General features: G+C 40.4%; 1 protein-coding gene across 1 annotated transcript in view; it reads right to left on the reverse strand.

Moving 5' to 3' along the window:
• dph6 (diphthamine biosynthesis 6) overlaps positions 1-19,752 on the reverse strand; it is a gene marked incomplete at its 3' end in the record, with an annotated part of 56,613 nt that overhangs the window by 31,491 nt on the left and 5,370 nt on the right. Inside the window, exons 4-6 of the mRNA XM_079262263.1 lie at positions 8,463-8,536; positions 6,796-6,914; positions 203-264 (exon numbers count right to left, since the gene is read on the reverse strand). Of these exons, the coding sequence (XP_079118389.1) occupies positions 203-264; positions 6,796-6,914; positions 8,463-8,536 (255 nt within the window). The remainder of the gene's footprint in view (positions 1-202; positions 265-6,795; positions 6,915-8,462; positions 8,537-19,752) is intronic.

A 19,752-nucleotide genomic window follows, 5' to 3' on the forward strand; every position in this document is an offset into this window, starting at 1 on the left:
AAAGAGACTAAATTTATACAGGAAAAAATATACAGATACTGAAAGACCAAAAAAAAGCTAACAGGAATTCAACCTAATGTTGAGAAAATACTTTCAACAATTAAATAACTGAAAACAATCTTGACCTTTAGAATCATTTGTACGTTTTATTCATTAAAAAGCTGATATCAATAGTTAAGCAGGTTATCTACCAGTAAATGACCTGTTTCAAATAGGATTCCATGTCAGCCAGGGATTTTCCTAAGTGCTTCTCTGGATCCAGGCCTGCCATCCGCATGGAAAACACATGTGAATATACACAAAGCAACACAAACAGACAGAAATACACAAACAAATACCATTACAAACAGACAAATGTATGGAGTAGAGAGGTAGAGAGAGAGAGAGAGAGAAAGAGAGAGAAAGGTCTGATCAGGAACAGAGAACAGTGATTAAAGATGACAGGCAGGGAGGTTTACGGGCAGTCACACAAACACACATGTAAACCTGCACCCTGGATCTATTTGTTTGACTTTGCAAGTAGTGTACACAGATCTCTCTGGGTAAGGGCAACAATTTTCAGTTGCTCGCCACAGACTCCCCCTTACACATCCTTGCCTGCCAACCCCTTCCTCCCCCCTTGCACATCTAGTTCCCTTTGAGAACATAAACTCTGGAAAGAGATCTTGTTTATTTGCCTTTTTCCTCTCCTTCCCTTGAAATGGTGCATGGAAGTGACTCACAGGCATGGGAGAGAACAGAAGAAGGGGAAGCGAAGTCAGTGTGGAGTTTTGTATGCATGCCCAGTGGTGCCACACTCCTAAAATACAGCCTCACCAGCCCTCACTCCCCAGACAAGAAAAAACAAAAACAAGTAAAATCAACCATTCGAAATGCAATCCAGAAAAATGTTTATTGAGTTAATGTTAATAAGAAATTGCCTCTCCTAAAAGAAAGATTGGCATATTGATCAGTTTTATTTCAGGATCATGTAAAAGTAGAACAAATAAAAAGGAAAAAATCATACCTTACTTTATAAATTTGAAAAGCACTGGTGGGATGTACTCTTTGTTGCACAAATCCCATTACTTGTATTTGTGGCCACCATAATGAACTCCACCTAACCCTGTCACAGAAAAAGTGCAGCCTACAACTTCCTACTGCACATTCTTTACCATTCGGGACAAAAAAACAAAAAAATAGAAAGAAAAGAAAAAGGAAAAAAATTAACCCTGGGTACCAGGTGGTTTCCACAGAGAATGAAACAATAAAAACATAACAGGACATGAATGTAAAATGCTAAATTTGAGGAAATTCCAATCTCTGTAGTTATTTGCTCCTATTGCCATGTTTGGCATAAGACAACAGATTGTTATCTAAAATATGAGAGCAAAGTTGCTGGAACAAAACAACTATATCTAGATGGTCAAATGTGATGGCTAGCCTTAATTCTTCCATGTTTTTATGTGCTTTTGTTCATGAAGTGACAGGCATAATCCTTAACGAGCAACTGATACACAGTGATGTGGAGTTGTGACAGCAATGACAATGAATTAAAAATATAGTTACTGAATTGGCCTAATAATTTAGCTGAAAACCCAATATAGCTCTGTTACTCGTAGACATCAAGTGGCCCAGTTCATCGGCATGTTCATGTGTTTAATTAGAGGAACAAAGTTAATCCTAATGTGAGAATCTCTCTCCTCTCATGGCCTGACAACCTCAAAGGTTAATGTGTCATCTAAGGGCCCCATGGGGAGCAATGGATGGAAGACGAGAGACGATGGAGAGACGATGTGAAGGAGGGATGTCGCATAGCATCCCGGGTTCATCTTAATCCAGCAGTATCTATCCTCCGGGCCCTCGTGGTCCAGCGCTATGAGGGAGAGATGGAGGGCCAACACAGTGGGAGGGAGGGTGAGAAGGAGGATAGACAGGGTGTGGAGAGAGAGAGAATGTGCAGACCCTTATTCTCTTCCCAGGGGATCTGTGGTCTTAATTAGTGTGAGAATATCTAATCTCAACATCCTCTCATCTTAACCCTGCCACAAAGGTAATAAGGAGGGTGGAAAAAAAGCATTAAAATTCAATCCAATTTAAATATCCTCTTTAATTAGTCATGCCTTTTAACAAATTTTAATAATTGGCTCCAAATTGCTGAGGGGATACAGCGTTTTTTAATATGTTCATTAACTTCCCAACTCTTAAATAATATATGACACTTGATTTGATATTTACAGGCAGGGAAGAAGAAGACAGGAGTGAGCGATAAAACGTAGCAAATACAGCATTAACATGGAACTATTTCTCTCAAGATCACTTAGCACTTGTCTGAGTGTTCTCTTAATTGATATTTCTGACTAAATTAAGGTTGTTCTAACCATTCGGACACAAGCCTAGGTGGAATGAGCATGAATTTGTAGAATACAAGCTTTGCAAACTCCTAAAGTAGCCACTGGTGTGTGAGTCTTCGCCAGTCTAACATCACTCATTTACATGATCTTCACATCTCTGTCTCCTCTGAACCTGTTTTACAACTTGACCTAAACCCAATTACCTGACCTCATTATGCCACATTAAACCCAAATAAGCCCACTAGAAGCTGCCATTAGTCTGCCGCCAAAGACAGCAAGACCACACTTTAGAGAGAGAGGAGCTTCCCTAGGAGAGACTAAGAGGAATGGTACTCCTTTAAAAGGGCTTTTTACCTCGTATTAGCCTATAAAACTCCAATTAAATTTAGTGAACTTTAAAACCAGGGAGTCCAGTAATGAGAGAGTGCATTTTCTAAAAGCACTGTCAGCATTTAGTGCGTTGAAATTAAGGAAGAAGGCAACGATAACCAGGATACCCAGCTATTTAAACTAGCTAATTTTGTACTTCAGTGGGAAAAACAGGTAGAAATTTGTGAAGTGAATAACATTAATCCCCTCGTTGCAAAGCAGTGTTCTGTTTCTACAACTCTCAGTAACCGAGAGGAACACTCCTCATTCCACAGACTGTATAAGGGCTACGTTCACAGTGTCAAGCAGTTGGTTCAGATGCTATTGCTGACCAGTATTTAACACATAACATAAGTCAATATGCGTGTATAGATAATCAGTCATCCAAGTTATGATAATCCTCCGTGCTTGCTTATGGGCAACTGGGCTTTTCCTCTGGTTTTTCTAAGAACCAAGAAAAGAAAGCAAAATTCCAAAAGAGCCAAATAATAATTGAAGTAAACCAAACAGAAAAAAGCTGTAAAATGTCAACAAAACATTTAAAACAGTTTAAAAAATAAATCTCAGGAAAAAGAAAAACTTTTTTTTTTAACACAACATAACCTTATCCAACACAAGAAGTTATTCTCATTTCTATCCTTCCAGGAGTCAAAGCCAATTATCCCCAGAGCTTTAATTGGCTCCATTTTTTAGCAACCAAGATTAGCCTTTCCCACCTCATAAGGTTTGACTTTTGTAAACCGACAGCACTGAGTTACCAATTCAATTGAAACTGCTTGTAATTTTGCTTACTGAGCCTAATGCCAAATTAGAAGCAGCGAGATTCTAGATACTGTCTGAGCTGAGCTGAGCGCAGTATCGCAGACATCCGCGGGTTGTCTTAAGATCTGACATGCCGGCTGACAGCCTGGCTTTAATCTCTGCCTTCAGAGAGAAAAGGCAGAGAAAATTGGATTCATGATGTGTAACATTTTAGCCTTTAAATGGATGAAATAAGCATCTCCTCCCTCATAGGTGAGCTGCATGAGCTTTTAAACAATGCCCTACAAGACCTATGCCAAAACAATAGCTGTTCACTATCAACTAATCTTTGCAAGACAGACAGATAAATACTGAATAGAAAGGGAAAAAAGAAGAGGGGAAGAGACATTGTAAAAAGTCTGATAAGATTAAGGTTATATCTGAAATTTGTCAAGCTATTAAATTATACTCTGTAGAATAAATAGGATGTGTGAGTTGTGTAGCCATCACACTTTTTATAAAAGAAAAAGAAAAAATAAATTCAAGTGGCCAAACTTGAGACATATGTGTGTGTGTGTGTGTGTGTGTAGAAGGAAAGCATTGCACAGTAGGCAGAATTTTGTATTTTTCCTTTTTATTTCCATGTCTTTCACTATCAGTCACCTTTTAGGTATATACTGAAACCAAATGTGTGGCTATGAGTGTTAAAGTGATCAGCAAAGGCAGGTATGTGATGGAAATTCTTCTCTTGGTGGCTCAAAGGCCATGCTCATGTGAAGGGTAAAAGATCTTGCAGCCAGACCTGATTTCACACATGCAAATTATCTCTGGAGCTCCAGACCAATTAACTGCTGGACCTGTGCCCTGATACACACCTGCACTAATCAATCAATTATCTTTCATGAATATTTAATTTTATCTTTTGGAGATGCCAATTAGCAGGGCTAACTCAAGAGATATGCTATTATGACAAGACATTTCCCCAAGTAAAGGATACCTTTTTCTTTGGTAACAAGCCTTTTCAGACATTCATTAGCGAGACTTGCATAGCTGAACTTGTAGCTTATTTATCTCTTTTAATTATTGTGATTTTCTTTTTTCTTTTGTGGTTTCATGTTGCCACGAGGACATTAATAAACACTTGTGTTTAATGAATGCATACATACTCAGGATGGAGCAATCTGTTGGATTCTCTCTCAGCTAGGCTATTTATTATAAATTGGCTTCAATGGATGTGTCTGTAAAGTGCACTGAGATGACATTGTTGTGAAGTAGTGCCATACAAAAAGCTGAATTGAACTGAATTCACTTGAAAAATCATCCTGCATTTGGGCAGTCATTTTTTTACTCAAAGAAAAAAGAAAGACAAGAATAAAGGCAGTAAGAAAGAAAAAAGTAAGAGTTGTTTTCCTTTCTGTGAGACAGACAGATGTTGGGAAATCATTTTTAAATAACTTTAAATAATTTTAAATAACACCCATCCCAAACGACCATGGAATATCATCAGCTGTTGTAGTTGTCGGCTCAGATGCAGACTTAACCTTTGCTCTGTGAAAGTTGTTTTTCTCCTAACAGGGTCTGCACCAGTAAATCCCTCAAAATCTCCTTCTTTTGTTCTCTCACACACAAACACACAGAAACACCAAAGCACACCAGGTACGCCCTTCTGTCACCCAATCTCCCCAAAACAGCAAACCTCACTGCTCAGACCTGCTCCCACCAAAGCTGCAATTATATGAGCGCTGCCTAAATTGCCTAGGGCGGTCGTCCCCCTATTCAATTCTCTCCTTTCTAATTACTACTGCCCTGGGACAGGTGAGAAGTCAGGCCTGATATGATCTGCTCTTTTTACCTGTAGCCAAAACACACATGTACACATGCTTGCACAAACCTCTACACCAAGACACACACACTCAAAGGCACCCGAGGTAATTTTCCTTTCTAATTATAATCTTTCAAAAAATGTTGAGAATTTGCTTTTAGACAAAGTTGTGTTTAGATTAAAAAGCCCAGTAGAGATAGCAGGGTTAGAAGGTGACTGAGGTGCTCAAAGTGGGGCGTTTTCTTTACAAGACTTACAATTGATCCATTAATGCTGAATGTCGATCTTCTTTGAATTCACTTGGTTATATAGGTACTAAAAATTTCAAAATAACAAATTCAACTTATATGCTACATTACTAAACCAGTGGAAAATAAAACATCTTGAAAACACGGACACTGACATCATCCCTCCTCTGATGGGCATCTGACAAGTTGGATTATTTATTGCCATAAAGTCCGTCATCAGAGCCATTAAAAAATGAGAAATGGCTCCACTAACTAAAGTACCAAAGATAAATGGCTTAGCAAGAGCATTCCATAGAGGTTATTTGAGCAGTGTTGAAAGATATGTAGAATATTCCACACACGCTACTCAGCTCTGCAGGTCATCAGTCAGCCGTGGTCCCCTTTTCGACTGATTGCTTTCAAAGGTGACAACAAGCACTTAACAGCACGTAAACAGTGTCTATATGATGATCTATCTCCACGAGTAGTTTGAGAGTAAAAAGAACCATTTGTAGCCATAATTATCATTTATCACTAGTTCAGTCAAAGAGGATCCAGCTGCACTGTCAAGTAGATACAGGTAGGAATCTTAACATGATGTACTTGAGAAAGGGGGAAAAAAAAACAACTTCTTTTTGGTCTCCCCTGTTATTCAGTAATCTGATATTCTTGTCCTCAGGCTTCAAAACAGGCAAGTAGAGAGCATGTGACACCACATTAACCTCTTCGCTCAGTGCTGAAGCAGTTGAAAACAGTAAATGAGAGATACCTGATTTTAATCTTCACTTCACGGTCCATGTAGTGAGAGCTATGCATCGGCGGGGAAAGCGGTGTTTCTCACACACAATGGGACATGCGTCACTTATTGACAGGTTGCATTAATGTGCAGTGCGATTACCTGTGATTATTTCTCAACTGCCACCCACCCTCCCAACACCACGGCGCACTTCCATCACTCCTCCTCCCCCTGTGCTTCTTATCTTTTCATATTGTTCTCTGCTTCAATACCTTCGCCGCTGGCGCAAGTCTTAACACCACTGCTAAACTGCAGATTAATGATTTGGGCATTACTCTGCTTGTCTCTCTTTTTCTCTCCAGTTACGCCATTTTTTTCTCTGCTATTTTTTACTTATTCACTTCTCTTTTTTTTTTTTTTCTATCTTGATGCCAAACACAACTTAACCAACATGGCACCTAGAGAGGAAATAAAAAGAGAATAAAACGTCTGATAGAAAATGAGGGGGCATCAGGCTGTTCACCAACTGGCCGAGACAAACAAAAGGGACAAGAGACAAAAACTTACCAAAGGCAGCGACTTTGATGAGGATAGCATGTAGGTCAGAGGAAATCATCTCAGAGAGCAGGGACTCTTGTTCTCGGTGCCACAGGTAAGCCAGTGGCTGCAAATCAAGCCGCCAACATCTGTGGAACAGGTGAAATTGATTTAAAGTGGGAAATAACCAACTTTCAAACAATTTTAAAGCGAATGGGTTGGACAACTTCTACTTAAAGCTATAGTTGGTTATGTTGCTCAGAGACATTTTTTTTATTCTATGGGTGAAGTGGTTCCTCATCCTGATAGTAGTCTGTACATTTTGTAACCATGAACAATAAGAAATATAGTTAGATCCCTCAGTTTACTGTAAATCTGTAAAAACTCTGACCAATCAAAATGTTCTGACCAAAAAAAAAGAGCTGCTCATTTCTTAAATTTCCTAAGCTCCTTCTGGCACCCCTCCTCCCCCTCCTGCAGCGCATACCTGATAGCCACACTCTGCATATAAGTAGCATTAGGATGAAAATACAAAGAAGTGAAGAGTAAACTCTGAAGGCAAACATGGCTGAGAAAATGCAGGAAGGATTTCCCCGACCCGGCTCGGTTTATTTGCCTCCTCCCGCTAAACAGCCAAGAAAGAGAAAATCGTTGGTGGAAAAAGCTGCAAATAAAAAAAGCCTCAGATCACACAAGAAGCAAAACCAGAAGGGGAGGAGCCAAGACAGGGTGCCATTTTCAAATATTGCTAGCTCTCAAACATTACCTACCCAACTTAAAACAAGGCCACCACCCTAGTAGAACCACAGCTCATGCTGCCACCTGCAGCCATGCCCAGCGGCTTTATTTGAGGAGAAGACAAGCACAAAAAAAAAAAAAAAAAAAAAAAGAAATACATTTTAACCTTTGTCTTCTACATCACAACCGGTGAACTAATGGGAAACTGGCAAAACCACAATAGGTAACTGGAGCCAAGCTGTCTGTATGCAAATGAACACTGTTAAAGAATGTCTGTGTATGTTAGTATCAGTATTATTCATGAGCTTTAATGTTGCAATTTTGTTTCCCATCAAAGGATGAAAAGGTTAAAACACCTCTCCAACAGCATATCGACTCATTTTTGTGGCGTTTTATTTTTACTTATTTATTTAGTCATTTACCTCAATCATATAATATTAAATTTCCTTTTGAGATTAATGAAGTATCATTTCATTAAACAGAGTTACAAAAAACATATTAAATAGAAAAATGGGCAGGAAAGAAACAAAAAGTGGAAGAATGCAGGCAAATAGGCAACCACATCAGATCAGATCCTCCTAAGAAAAAGAGTTCTGACTGCCCCTAATGGGATTTTTTTTATTTTAACAAAAACACCTGACATTTATGTTATTTCTCTTCTTTAAACCATTGCTCCATAAAAAACAAAACCACACCAAAATCTAAGTTAGCCTAAATAAAACAGCATAAACAAAACAAACTGTATGTATATGTGCATGTGTACATGTTTAAACAGAACTCAGCCCAGGTTTAGAACACCCAGCGAGGTAAGGGCCACAGAGGATGTACTCTTTTCCTTCAGTGGACCACAGAATGTGCGTCATTTGAGTTCAGAGGAACACTCAGGTTGTGTGCATGTGTGTGTGTGTGTGTATGCAATTTAGAGAAAGTGTATTCTAAATCTTAAACGTTTGACTTACACATTTTCCACACGGACTCTCTGGTAATCGGACAGAATGGCCCCTACAGACACTGCCTCAATGCCCTCTTTTTCCTGTGGGGAAGAAGAAAACAGAGGAAACCCAACAATGAAGACTTCTTGCCTTTTCCATTATACAGTATGGACAAGATGTTTTGTAATGATACAGCTTAAAAAAAAATACTCTTCTCAATTTAGGAGCCTCATCACATGGACAAAGACATACACAGCAGTGAGGAAGACAAAGAAACCAGATTCCTGACAGGTCATGCCTTTCATAGGACCGCAGTCCTGTCGGGATGTTTACACTCTGGTTGCATCAAGGTCTCTACAGCCCAGCCCCCCCCCCGAAAGGTTTGCACACAAGAGTACATGTGTGTGTGAGACTGGAGGTACAAATGCTGCCAAAGGCACTTTCTGGAGCTTATCAGCAGTCAAGAGTAAGCAGCAAATGAGTGTATCTGACCACAGCTCCCATCCTCTGCACACTGAGCTGAAAGATGAAGCTGCAGTGACAACTTCAAGTATCAACTGAACTTTGTGAATGTGAGTGGCATGTATCTTTAATATGGCTAAAGGCCAATCTAATTGCTTTTCATATCATATTCATTTTTCAAAAACAGCGGGACAACTACACGCTCAAGAGATACTGGCGCAGCCTTCAGACGCATTCAATCTTCTTGTATGAAAACAGGCTTGATGTGGAGTGACACCCACAAACAAACGTGCACACACGAGCAAGCAAGAGCTCAATGCTGACACACATAAATACAAAAACAAATGCCTCCACCCGCACCTCCTTTCCCCTCCTCTAACTGCACACCTACCTGCAGATTCATTAGAACATTACATGGGCTGTAATTAGAATGAGAGGCAAGGGTAGAAGCAGTGAAGGGATGCACAAGTCTACAGTAAATTACCTTGTAGCCATTATCAATTTCCCTGGCTACTGGTCCTTAAGATAACCCCCCGCCCCTCCTTCTCCCTGTGGTCCCTTCCTGCAATTTTTCTCTGCCTGATAAACATGCTGATTAAAGCGAACAGCGTGTAAACCTTTGATACTTTCCTAAATGAAATCCATGCCCTGCCTGGGGCCTGATGCTGAGCTGAAACACACACAGTGTCTCACATACGCACACGCACACGCAGCTACATATAGGCGTGCCAGCTAATCAGATAAAGGATGTGCTGTGTGTGTGTGTAGCAATATATTTGTGTGTGATGTTCACTGTGCAGCAGGTATAAAGCTAAAAGCATATAGACAAACACACAGCAAGAAATTAACTCTTTGACCCAAGTTAAACACCAAGACATCTTAAGGATGGATTTTACTCAAATTCTAATATCTCTCCAATGAGTGCAAGACTAGATTGTATATTACAGCTAATTCCACTGCCCAGTGACAGTAATTAAGTTAGACTGATAACATTTCAACCCAGCACAGAGGAAAGGGGGCTGCAGGCAATGTCATGTAATTCTAGGTAAGCCTCGAGGCCAACACTCTATTCTAATACAATGATAACCTTTTCCCTAAATGCAAATGTCACTCCCTAAAGAGGCAAATTAGGAGGTAAGGAGTGGAATAAGGAAAGACAGAGAAAGCAGAGAAGATTTACAAATGAGTGTTAAAGGAGTGTGCAACATCAACACCCATTTAGTCCCTTGGCTTTAAACTTGGCAGGGCCTGACAGAATATCAGAGCATCGGCTCAACAACAAACAGCAGCTTCTTTGTGTATTTCTCACTCTCTCTCTCTCTCTCTCTCTCTCTCCTTCTTTCTCCTTCCTCTCTCTACCTCTCAGGAGGCAGACTTTTGTGGGTACTTGGACCTGTGAGGTTCAACTCTGCCTTCTCTAATTAAATGGCTCCTCTTTTTTTTGGCACTCATTACTTTACATCACACAGCCTTAAGCCCCCACATAGCCTGCTCACCAGTAATGATAACAAAAGACAATTTTTCACAATGGCTTTGTTTGCAATGGAGACTCTTGTTTCTTGACAATTTGGCAACTGCTTTGGGAAATTATTGTTTTTGGATGTGACTATGTTTTTGTCGCTATTAAAGTTATCACCAGGAGACAGGCAGGAATGAGGGGGCAGATAATGCCACTCTGGAATTGATGTTGCAAATTTTGGCTATACTTTCTGAACCTCTGTGGGAGAAGGTAGGATGAATTATATTAAAAAATGAGTAGACATAAATGGGATAGATGTATTGGAAATTATTCTGTGTCTTCATTCTCCCACAAAAAGAAGAAATTTTGATTCCATGGTGGAAAAATAATAAAAATGCTTTATAGTGAAAATATTTGACAAATCAACACGGTGGTTTATGAAGCACTGCATAAAAATGAATTATATTAATAACTTTATGAGAGCTATCAAGCTAAATGATGTTTTGGCTGGATAAGGAGGTTACATCTGGCCAACTTAATGATAACTCAAGGCTGAGTTTCTTTATGTGACCCATGGCCCGAAACGCACTTTTCTTCTGTTAGATTGCTGACTGAAGATCCGAGGAAATTACCAGCTACCCTGATTTTAGGTCACTTTTCTTTTTCCAACATTGAATGACCCCTATTCATTGACAGGGGTCTTAGAGGGTCAGGACCCGATACCCTACTTTACCTCATGCCTACAGAGGGACTAAGTCTGGCACGATCCCGTGTAAACGAGCAAAGTCCCAGCAGCATCTTCAGATGAAGACTAAACAAAGGCATGGCCTGGCTTCCCCTGTCCTCTCCAGCAGGCAGAGAAGCTATTAATGAGGATCTATGGCCCAGAGCAATGGAAGCCCTTAGTCCCCCCAGCCATGTCCATCAGGGTACTTAGCCCCATGCAGTCATTAACTTCTGTTACTAATTGTCAAATTCATTAAACTAATCCTTACCCCCTATCCGGATGTCTCCTGTGGAAATGGATGGAGAAGGCTGAGTTATTAAGATGTCAGCTGTGGAGAAGATTAAGGCCAGCAGACATGCTCCACAAAGAAACGATACGGCCATTAAACTCTATATCAAGGTAGTGTGCGTGATATACTTTGTAATTATATATACATTCATCTTTGTAAAGGAGTAAAAGACTGGTTCAAATGTATTCACAGTCACAGACATGCCTTTAGTCAAGAAATCTATTTGCCTTAAAGATACATTGACAGAAATCATAAAGAAAAGAATTCAACTTCACAATGTGGCTATTCCACAAGCTCACAGCTTCTGAAGGTACTTACCCATGCTGCATATTCACTCAGGGTAATGTTCAACAATCAAGACCATTAACAGCAACCAAAGCAATTAGAAAGCCATGAAATATTTAAAATTCAATATTCATATTCATATAGAATACAGCTGAACCCTCATTAACTCTCTCGGCGGCTGTCACAATGAGGTCTTAATTATACACCCTAACAATAAAAAGCTCCAATTTAGGAAATGGTGGGTTTCCTAAATGTCTGCTTCGGTCTTTTCTCAAGGAGCTCTAAGCTGCTAAGTTGTAACTAGCATGGAGACAAAGCCCTAAACATCGATTACAAAATCCTGATTTCATCCTGTCCAAAGTTGTTGACATGTGCATTGTATCATATAATCTCCTCCTGTGGTCGCGTACAAGCCTGTGATGGCGGGGAGGTAGGAAAGTGGAAAAGGTGGAGAAATTAATTAAAGTGCTTTGAATGACAGTTTGCTCAAGGGCACTGGGTTACAATCATATACTTACTATTGTTGCAATCATAACTTCAAATTATTGCTGTGTCTGACGCCACAGCCTTCAACCTAGAACCTCCTTCTCTTTAACATCCCTCTCCATCTCTCCTCCTCAATGTCCCTCCCTTCCTGGATCCATCAAGTAAGTGACTGGATGTGACATGGTTTTAATGTTCTCTGCATTAGATCAGCTCTGGGTCTGTTGTAATGAAATGGGATTGTTCTCCCTTGTTCACCGACAAGGTGGGAACATCAAGAGGGAGTTATTGTTGCAGATAAAGTAGATGGAGTATAGGGGATAGGGTCTGCTTGGGTCAAGCGAGCGTGTTAAATGTAATGCTGACATAGTCCTGGGGCATGTTGGGCTGTCCTGACAGCTCAAACATGCCAAACTGACAGGAAGCTTAGTGTGAGCTAAGTAGAAGGAGACTGCTTATTTGTTCCTCATTACAGCCAGAGTTGCCAATGAAGTGATGCACAGCATACAGTTTGTAACAATTATAACATGTATAAAAACTTATATTTGCACAACCAATGTTGACCTAGTTATATTGCTTATAGAATCTCTTCTGGGGGTACAACATTATGAACTGCATTTCATCCATGATAAAGTAACAAATGGACATAAAGGCATAAGTGTTTTGTGAAACAAAAGTAAAATCTTGCTTTAAATTCTTTCAGAAACATTCCCTTTGATAATTTGGTGATGTTGTATGAATGCAGCAGCTGTTGAAACACAGGCTCTTTCTTTATGCTCATGGACAGACTGGCAAGATGACTCAACATGTGTCAGGCCTGAACTATACAGAGCGCTGAAACAAGAAAAACAAAGTCCTCACTAAGCCAACTGCTCATGAGTCTAAACGCCACTACCGGTTCCGGAGATGATGCAGGTGAGAGTAACAAAGAGAACGCATTACTCTCTGCTGAGGACACTGTGCCGGTGTGGCCAGCCAACAAAGGATATAAAATGACATATTGTCTGCTTATGTAGTGAGGGACATTTTTTAACTTGAAGAAATGTGATGAGAGACAGCCAAGTATGCACTCATTAGGGTATAAAAAATGTAATAAAATTCAATTAAATGAAAAAGACATATTCTATCCATGGAGGTGCAACTGCAGTCTTTTAGAGGAGAGTTTGTATTCGTACAGTTTCCTATCCTGGAGTTTACACACACTCACTCACACACACACGTAAGCACCCCTGCATAGTGATTCATTTACAATGACAGAACTGTTTTCAGCAATAGAGCCTGAGCATAAATATGCCATGCCGCACAGCTGGAAAATGTAGAAATTCATCAGGGTTAACGTAGAGACGTGAAGAGATTAACGTTTCACGGGTTTCCTCTAAGATATATACGGTTACGTAAACACAGGCCTAGCCAGTTGTCAGGCAGGGAGGGAGAGCCTTAGCCAAAGCAAGCACAAAGCCCTAGTTTCAGCAGGCCAAGGACAAGGAGGCTTTCCATATCAACACACATGGAGAACTAAATGCAAGGAAGCAGTGGAGAGACGTGGTTATTGATGTTTATGGAGGTGTGTACATTCACAATTTAAGCAAACAAGCTTTTGCTGGGTCCTGACTACACAATATTCTACAAAAATCACAGTGTAATTAATTGTTTGTTTTTTTTAATTTTATTATACCTTGATTTTTTTTTTGGGGGGGGATTTTTAAACTAACAACATATCACATAACTTCCTTCTAACTTCAATGTCTCACCGTATGGCAATAGAAGAAAACGGTTGCTACTGCAAATAATCTGTAGCAACGGTCTTTTTGGCGGATAAAACAAAGTCATGATCCCAGCTCTGTCATACCAACATTCCCACTCGGCTGGGGTAAGACTTTGTTTGAGACTCTCAAACAGGAAGCTGCCTCCAGAAAGCAAGAGGGACAAAATCAAAGAGCAAGTCTCGTGCCACAGAGAAGTAAACCATGTCAGTTGTTTTTTATGGTCCAGAACAAGCACCTTGTCCACAGGGTGTAGCACACACATGTACTGATGTCCATGTTTGCACACACAGGCATGCACAAGCCCATGCAAGCTCACACACACACACTCCCAAATGTTAATGTTTTTCTGGTGAGGTCAGGTTCCAGGCTCTTGGCATCATGGCTCTGCTGTCCTCCATTCTCCACTGCTCCAACAGACATACCCCTCCACACACACACGCACACACACTCCCCAGAGAAAGGAAAATATAGCAGTGATGCTGGTTTAACCCACTCTCCAGACAGTGTTTTTCAATGGATGGTTATGACTTTAACTGCAGGAGGTGATGGGGCCTACCACAAATATTTCTTGAGGAGAATGGTCCACAAAACAAAACATAAAAGCCCTCTTAATTTTGAGTAGATGAATGGCAGGGAGTTGAAAGACTTAACACCATTCATTAGCTGCCTGTTACGAGGCAGACTATATTAAGCTACCCTGGCCAGCTGTTGATACAGGTGATTTAAAAAACTATAAAGTCCCATTTTCCACATTACATTGATTTTCTTAAATGGCTGATGAATGTTTCGCCTTTTTTTCCCTTTTTTATGGCTTGAGAATAGAAATAGCTGGAGTGAAGAATACATTAGCCTGTGGCAGCCATGCAATTCTACTATATCTTAAAACAAGAGAAAAATGTGAAGTTTTTTTGAAGAGTCAAATGCACTGCAAATTTAAAAGTCTAAAAAGTTGTCTTGATGAGGAAACACAGGGATTACTAAGGAGCATTTGATGACAAAAAGAGAAAAGATGACCAAACTTGTGTGGTCAGAAGTAAAAAAAAATAAAAATAAATTATTAGAGGTAACCTTAAATCTGCAATAGGATAAAGATACCAGGCGACACAAGTTGTAGCAATACGTTTTCTACAACAGTGTATTTATTTCAGTTTAGGTCAGAAAAAAACAGAATTGACCAAGAGCCTAACTAAAAATAACTTCTAGTTATATCCACAATTCATTCAGCATCAAAATAAACCCAGACCATAAAAAACACACGTTCTTCATTGGGAAAATGTTCAACCAAGCGGTTTGTAGTGGCTCATGCCCTTGGCAAGGCAAGATAAGGCTATCAGCTTCCATCATCGCTAAACAAGATTGAGCAAAGTACATTAAGCAGAAAAATACAAACAAATTACAAAGGCTCGAGGCTTGACTCTTTATCTAATGTTTGTGGGGACTGCTAGCGTCAGTTGGTGGGAAATGGGCCTGCATCTAATAGATCCTGTCCCACCACTTCCACACTGCCAGTGAACAATACACAGTGCCATTATCTCAGCACTAATGCTATCCTTCCTCATGTGCAAAACAAGCCTGCAATCTCAACCCCCTCTGCCACTGTGTCGACCAACATAAATACAAGAATCTCAGACCAAAGGCAAAGATAACAATGGTGAGGAGAGAGACAGACAGAGAGACAGCTGTTTGAAGAAATTTATACTTGCTTATGTAATATTTTATTAATCACAGAATTTAAATTTAACTGAAATTTGATCATAAGAAAGCTCACACAAATGATTCTCTTTCCCCTAAACTGCTTGTAAGCTACTTCCAATAACACCATTTAGAGGTCTGTCTGCACCACAGACCAGCTACAACAAGCTCACATTAGCTTTGTTATTGATCTAATCTCCTAAACCCTCGCTGTGACCCCAGAGGTCATGATTTATGTATTAAGCAGCTTTTTAAAGAAATCCATTTTCCTGTTGAGCCCCCAATGTACGTCTAATGCGGCACCATGCCGGTAATCAGAGAAGGGCTGAGTGTTTGATTTTGACCCCCACCCCATCCCCCTCCCACCTTTCATGGTTCACACCCCTCCTGAACATTGTGTCTCACAACACCTTAGCTGCCTAATCAATACTACAAAGCTCCGGGTTCGACTAGAGATTCCTCCGCCCGCCTGCCTGCCCCCCTCCTCCTTCTTTCCTCTGCCCTTTACTTTTTCCTTCCCATCAGTTCTTTTCCCTCCTTTCCACACAGCAGGAAGCATCTCCATCAAGATGCTTGCAACACGATTGTGCTGGGCTTCTGAAAGGTCCAGATGAAAGTGTGATGACAATACAGTGGAGAAAAAGATGTCAGTAAAAGAAAGGAAGAAGAAATGACAAGAAAGGAAGTGTGAAAAAAGAATGTTCGGACTTGTGGACAGACTGCTTCGGGGATCTCAGAGGGCTCAACTCTTATGTGCTGATGTCGATAATAGAGAGGCGGTAGTAGCCGAGGATGAAGGAAGGGGGTGTATTTAATAAAGGTCAGTGGAAACAGGGAAAGAGTGTGAGTTTAAGAGAAGGATTATCTCACTAAACACAAGGTGGTTTAACACACACCAGAGGAAGGGAATGTTTAATCTACAAAGGCCAAAGGTCTCAGTGCAACTCTCCAGGACTTTTCCCAAACATGTCTTGGAAAAAGGAAAAAAAAAAAAAAGAGAGAAAAAGTGATGGTGGATATTAACTGACCTATGATATTGGTTGCAATGGGGGGGGGGGAAACTTTTGTAAAAAAAAATTGTTTCTGGAATGTCGAATGCATTAAAGGATAGGAAATTAGATTTGAAAGTAACATTTCCATCGTTCTCAAAGCTGGGTCTCAGTATGACAGAGATGTTACAGCGCTGCTAATTAGAGCTGGCGGAATAGAACATGTGCGTAGATATCATCTATTGTTCCTCATCACTCTAATGAGCTTAAATGTCTTTGTCTTTATTCATCAGCTCAAAGGTTGCGGAGTTGCTGCGATAGAGTCATTTTCTTTTTAGATATTTTATCTATTTCTACATCAAGTGACTCAACTTACAAATGCATTTTTCCAAAACTTGCAGCCATTTGGGTTTTTGCTCTTATTACACACATCTTTCTGTTGTAAAATACAAGCATTTCTTAAAAATGCAATTGAAAACTAGTAATTCGTGGCATCTTATGAGTGAATCCATCTGCAGTCGGGACTGGCAAAGAGAAAAGAGTTCAGGTATGGATGAGAATGATGAGAGCACCTCTGTCTAACCGGGTGCGTTGAAAGAAGGTGAAGTAGGGGAAAGAAGAAAGGCAGAGGTGTGTGAGGAGAACAGAGATAGACCTGTTATCATGTAACAGAGGCCCAGTTTGACCTGACCTTGAACACACGAGCGTGCATGCAGACACACACACGCACACACAGGCAGGGTCACGGGGCATAAAGAGCCACTGTGTCAGGTCACAGAGCACAGAGAGAAGGATAACGGATTTGAGGGATGTGATATGACTAATATGAGGGATTTTGCAGGCTTTGGGCAGCAGGGGGGTGGGGGGGACTGGCGTTACAGCCAGGGGTGACTGACACTGTTGATCTATATCACACATCAAAGCAGATCATACAGTGAAGAGCAGACCAACCACATAACACAAGTATGGGCACACAACTACCAAAATGTTGTCCTAAAACTCCTCTCCAAAACAAAGACAATGAACATTCAAACTCTAAACCATAAATAAAAATATTTTTGTGGTTGGACTTATCTTTTATGCAATGCTTATATATTAATTTTGCTTTGAAGTTTGGCAGAAGACACAAATATGTGAAACTACAGCCTTATGCTAAAAACATCCAAGTGCTTCACCAAAATACTGTTATTTCTACCCCTCAAAGAGAAGGTTCAAAGATCAGCACCTAGCAGGATGAGACAGGGTACAGTGAGGATTGAATGTCTATCAGGTTACACACTTCAAAGAAGCAGTGCCATGCACAGCCAGCGATGAGAGCAAAGGGGCCAAGGAAAGAGCCACATTGTCATCCTGCCATTATCACTACTCTGCCAGGGAAAGGATAGCTCTTTTTTTCTTTTATAATTAGGCTTTCCCCCTTCTATCAACAATGGTTCTGAAGAATATGATCTCTTCCTTTGAATCATCTGAGTGGCTCCAAAGGTTCTCAGAGACACGTTTGGTTTGTCAGCTAATGGGAACGATCTATAGATGGCACTGTTGGCTCATGCTATGTTAGAAGCTGGCATTGCAAAGGCGGAGGAGGAGGGTAGAATATCCACTTAACACTTATCAACTCAGGATCTGAGAAATAAATAAATAAATTAATAAATCTTTCATCTCCACTCAAGTGTCATTTGCCAAATGTAATCTTGTAACTTCTAATTAATTCAAACTGCAGGAGAGTATCTTCAAACTATCACACTCTTCAAACAGAACATTTTTTATGTAAAACTGCTCTTTTCCAGCAATTGTGTTTTAATAAGTCACTAAAAGAAAATCTCACACATTATAAATTTCCAAAGAAAAAAAAAACATAAAACCACACAAATATTTTAAACTCCAAATATTTGTGGAGGTTATTTTTTTCTATGTTATTTTTTTTACACATTAAACATTGTCCCATAACGAGGTTAAACTGACCACAAGCTGTGACTTGAAGTAAATGCTCAGAGCTTTACAGAGCTATTAGTAAAACTGAAATTTGTGAGATCAAGTTGTATTCCTATGGTTGCCATCACTCAGTAAGCAATAGAGGAAGCCTGGTGTTTATGGTTTAAGATTGTTGATGACGGTGAGAAGGGTAAATGGGGACATGACTGGAGGTCTGCAAGCCTGCGAGGGCCCCATGGGAGTCCAAGTGCCCTGATCTATGGCCTGTCTGACTGGGGAGGTCAGACCAGAGAAGCCCTGGAAATGGGAAATTAGCAGGCTTTTGCAATTAGAGACATGACCACAGGCAGAGATGGTATTGCGTCACATGCAACAGACATGTTTGCTATTTAACTGTGAATAATCATGAGAGGCTGCAAATCAAAAATTGGATTTAGAGAACATGTGTATACCCACAAAAAAAAACAAAAAAAAAACCCCAAAAACAATAAAACCAAAGCTTTCTCATGTGGCTGCATGTAAGCTGGCGATTTATACAGAAGATGGCAAAATATGACAAGCAGAGGGCATGAAATGCCCTCAGGCAGGCTGATTGGCCTTTGCCACTGCAGCTGTATGTGCGGACACGCAGAAGCCCTGAAGCAGTCCCACAATCCAGATCAACACGTCTCCTCACAGACCGTCAGAGTGGACCATACAAACCCTTATCCCTCCATTTCAACCACATCAAGCCAAATTCCATCTCAACAACAAACTCCTGACCACCATCCCACATCGAGTTCTTCAATTTTGATGCTTCGAGCTAAAATAAGAAGTTGTGTAGGGGTGCAAAGGGGCTAAAGCATTTCACAGGATCAAGCCCCACACCCTGTTTGAGCTGACAGCAGGGAGAGCGTTGGCTGCTGTTGAAGTTTCCGTCCAGGTAGCTTCCTCATGGCTGCAGGCGGTCAGATAGGCAGGTAGCGCCAGGGGTGAGTTAAACACACAAGCACTTATCTCAAACCTGTCAGTCACCCACCCATACAACATCGGACCACCGAGGTCTCATACATAATTTGGCATCAGATGAATATTTTCTCAGCGTCCTGGAAAAGTTGTGTTTGATGAAATATTAATGCAGTGATTAATTTTTGCATCTGATCTTCTGTCATGAGAGATAGAAAAAAAAAAAAAAGATTTTTTTTCTTGTGAAGCCACTGTTGAAGGGCACCTCTCTCCAACTTTGTGCATAAA

This window comes from Telmatherina bonti (genome assembly GCF_933228915.1).
Source record: "Telmatherina bonti genome assembly, chromosome: 22".
In the NCBI taxonomy this organism is placed as follows: Eukaryota; Metazoa; Chordata; class Actinopteri; order Atheriniformes; family Telmatherinidae; genus Telmatherina; species Telmatherina bonti.